Source organism: Numida meleagris, chromosome 17 (assembly GCF_002078875.1).
Source record: "Numida meleagris isolate 19003 breed g44 Domestic line chromosome 17, NumMel1.0, whole genome shotgun sequence".
NCBI lineage: Eukaryota > Metazoa > Chordata > Aves > Galliformes > Numididae > Numida > Numida meleagris.
The window spans coordinates 5344630-5347353 of NC_034425.1; the positions used below are offsets into that span (position 1 = coordinate 5344630).

Consider the following 2724-nt stretch of genomic DNA (forward strand, 5'->3'; position numbering starts at 1 on the left):
GCACAGCCCCGGGTGGAGTTTTACTGCAGCGCTTTCCTTTTTATTATTATTATTTTCCTTACACCATGATGTGTTGTTGCTGGGCGTTTACAATTTCTCAACTTGGAGGATGACTTTACAAATTTTGGTTTCCTACCGTCACGTGAGAACATTAAGGCAACGTACAAAAAAAAAAAAGAAAAAAAAACCAAGAAAAACAGGAAAAAAAAAAACCCCAAAACTTACATAAATTAAAACGATGCAGAAAAAAAAAAAATTTACAGGTGTCAATGCCAAGTTTCAGCAACCCGCGTTGAGGAACCACAGCCCCGTGGTGGTTACTGGGACATAGGGGGGGTGGTGGTGGTGGGGGGGGGGGGGGGGGGGGGTGATGGGAGGACTGGTTGTAAGGCTCGGATGCGATATGTTTCCCAACCTTGCTAGAACGGCGGCGACACAAGTGGGTCTGGATGGACTCGTACCAGCCTCTACACCAAATCTGGAATACTCCGCACTGGATGAAGCCTGACTCCAAATACCCTGTACACATCCCACCCCCCCCCGGGCTGAGCAGATCTGTACAGGGTATTTTGCTCAAGGCGTGCACCGAAGGAAGGGTGAACTCGAATGCAAGCTCAAATCAAGCGACAGCTCGAGCATCCAGTGCTGACGTTTTGTCTTAACATCAGGTACAGACTTTTTCCCAAGGGCAAGTTTCTTTTGAAAGAAGGCTTATTCCAGTTTTATGAGGCTAGCATGAGGTGTATAGATTTGCCTGGGCAAACGTATACTAGTGAGACGAGTGACGCAGCAGATGCTGCACGCCTGCCAGCAGTCCGTTTAGAAGCATTTACGGTGGACGATGGAGGGGCCGGACTCGTCGTATTCCTGCTTGCTGATCCACATCTGCTGGAAGGTGGACAGGGAGGCCAGGATGGAGCCGCCGATCCACACCGAGTACTTGCGCTCCGGAGGGGCGATGATCTGCAATGAGATTGGTGCTCAGGGCCGCCCCGTGTCTGCCTCCCGCCCAGCCCGAGCTGCTGGGAGGAAAAATCAGGCAGCACTTCCTTACCTTGATCTTCATGGTGCTGGGCGCCAGGGCTGTAATCTCCTTCTGCATTCTGTCGGCGATGCCGGGGTACATGGTGGTACCGCCGGACAGCACCGTGTTGGCGTACAGGTCCTTCCTGATGTCCACGTCGCACTTCATGATGGAGTTGAAGGTGGTCTCGTGGATGCCGCACGACTCCATGCCTGGTGGAGGGGGGGAGCCAGGGGCACGTCACACGCTGCACCCACACCCTGCACCCACACGCAGTCCCCCCCCTCCCCCCCAGCCCCACGCCTCCCTCCACACACAGCTCCAACCTGCACCTACCCAGGAAGGAAGGCTGGAACAGGGCCTCCGGACACCGGAACCTCTCATTGCCGATGGTGATGACCTGCCCGTCGGGCAGCTCGTAGCTCTTCTCCAGGGAGGAGGAAGAAGCGGCAGTGGCCATCTCCTGCTCGAAGTCCAGGGCGACGTAGCACAGCTTCTCTTTGATGTCACGCACGATTTCCCTCTCGGCCGTGGTGGTGAAGCTGTAGCCCCTCTCTGTCAGGATCTTCATGAGGTAGTCGGTCAGGTCGCGGCCGGCCAGGTCCAGACGCAGGATGGCGTGGGGCAGCGCGTAGCCCTCGTAGATGGGCACCGTGTGGGTGACACCGTCCCCAGAGTCCATAACAATGCCCGTGGTGCGACCGGAGGCGTACAGGGACAGCACGGCCTGGATGGCCACGTACATGGCGGGGGTGTTGAAGGTCTCAAACATGATCTGCCAAGGAGAGAGGTAAAATAATGAGCTGAGCACAAAGAGGAGAGCGGGGTCACTCACACCCGTGTTAGCACACGCTTGCATGCTGGCATGCAAAAAAAAAAAAAAAAAATCAACTGTGATGTGAAGGAAAAGCAAAGAAAAGCAGGCAGAAAACACAACTGAAAGAAACCTGAGACGTCAGGGGGGAAATGCCAGGAGAACAGAACCCTGAAAATGGTGGGAGAAAGATGGCTCAGGGTTAGGGGGCCGTAAACAAAGGAGGAGGAGGAGGGCGGTGCAGCGGGCGGCGGCCGTACCTGCGTCATCTTCTCGCGGTTGGCCTTGGGGTTGAGGGGCGCCTCGGTGAGCAGCACCGGGTGCTCCTCAGGCGCCACACGCAGCTCGTTGTAGAAGGTGTGGTGCCAGATCTTCTCCATGTCGTCCCAGTTGGTGACGATGCCGTGCTCGATGGGGTATTTCAGCGTCAGGATGCCTCTCTTGCTCTGCGCCTCGTCGCCCACGTAGCTGTCCTTCTGCCCCATGCCCACCATCACGCCCTGCGAGCAAACCACGGTCAGCGCCACGCACAGCCCCACCGCACCCCCCCCCCAAGCCAGCCAGCCCCACACACCTCCCCCCAACACGCACCTGGTGCCGGGGGCGGCCCACGATGGACGGGAACACGGCGCGAGGCGCGTCGTCCCCGGCGAAGCCCGCCTTGCACATGCCGGAGCCATTGTCGATCACGAGCGCTGCGATCTCCTCTTCCATCCTGGGGTGCTCTGCGGGACGGCCGCACCGTCACCCTCCGCCACGCGCACCCCCCCGCCGCCGCCATTCGAATCTCCCGCGCCGTGACGTCACGCGCGGCCGAAGCCAATCACAACGCGCCCCGCCCCAACGGCCCTCAGCGCGGGCGCGGCCATTCCGCCCCGAGACCCGG

At 58.4% G+C, this 2724-nt stretch overlaps 1 protein-coding gene across 2 annotated transcripts in view; it reads right to left on the reverse strand.

The window, feature by feature from the left end:
• ACTG1 (actin gamma 1) overlaps positions 14–2724 on the reverse strand; it is a 34443-nt gene continuing 31732 nt past the window's right edge. Inside the window, exons 7-11 of one of the 2 annotated variants that reach the window (XM_021414435.1) lie at positions 2430–2566; positions 2099–2338; positions 1361–1799; positions 1055–1236; positions 14–963 (exon numbers count right to left, since the gene is read on the reverse strand). In XM_021414435.1, coding sequence (XP_021270110.1) covers positions 820–963; positions 1055–1236; positions 1361–1799; positions 2099–2338; positions 2430–2552 — 1128 coding nt within the window. In that variant the 5' untranslated portion in view covers positions 2553–2566 and the 3' untranslated portion in view covers positions 14–819. The remainder of the gene's footprint in view (positions 964–1054; positions 1237–1360; positions 1800–2098; positions 2339–2429; positions 2567–2724) is intronic. The other variant, XM_021414436.1, reaches the window with a different exon arrangement.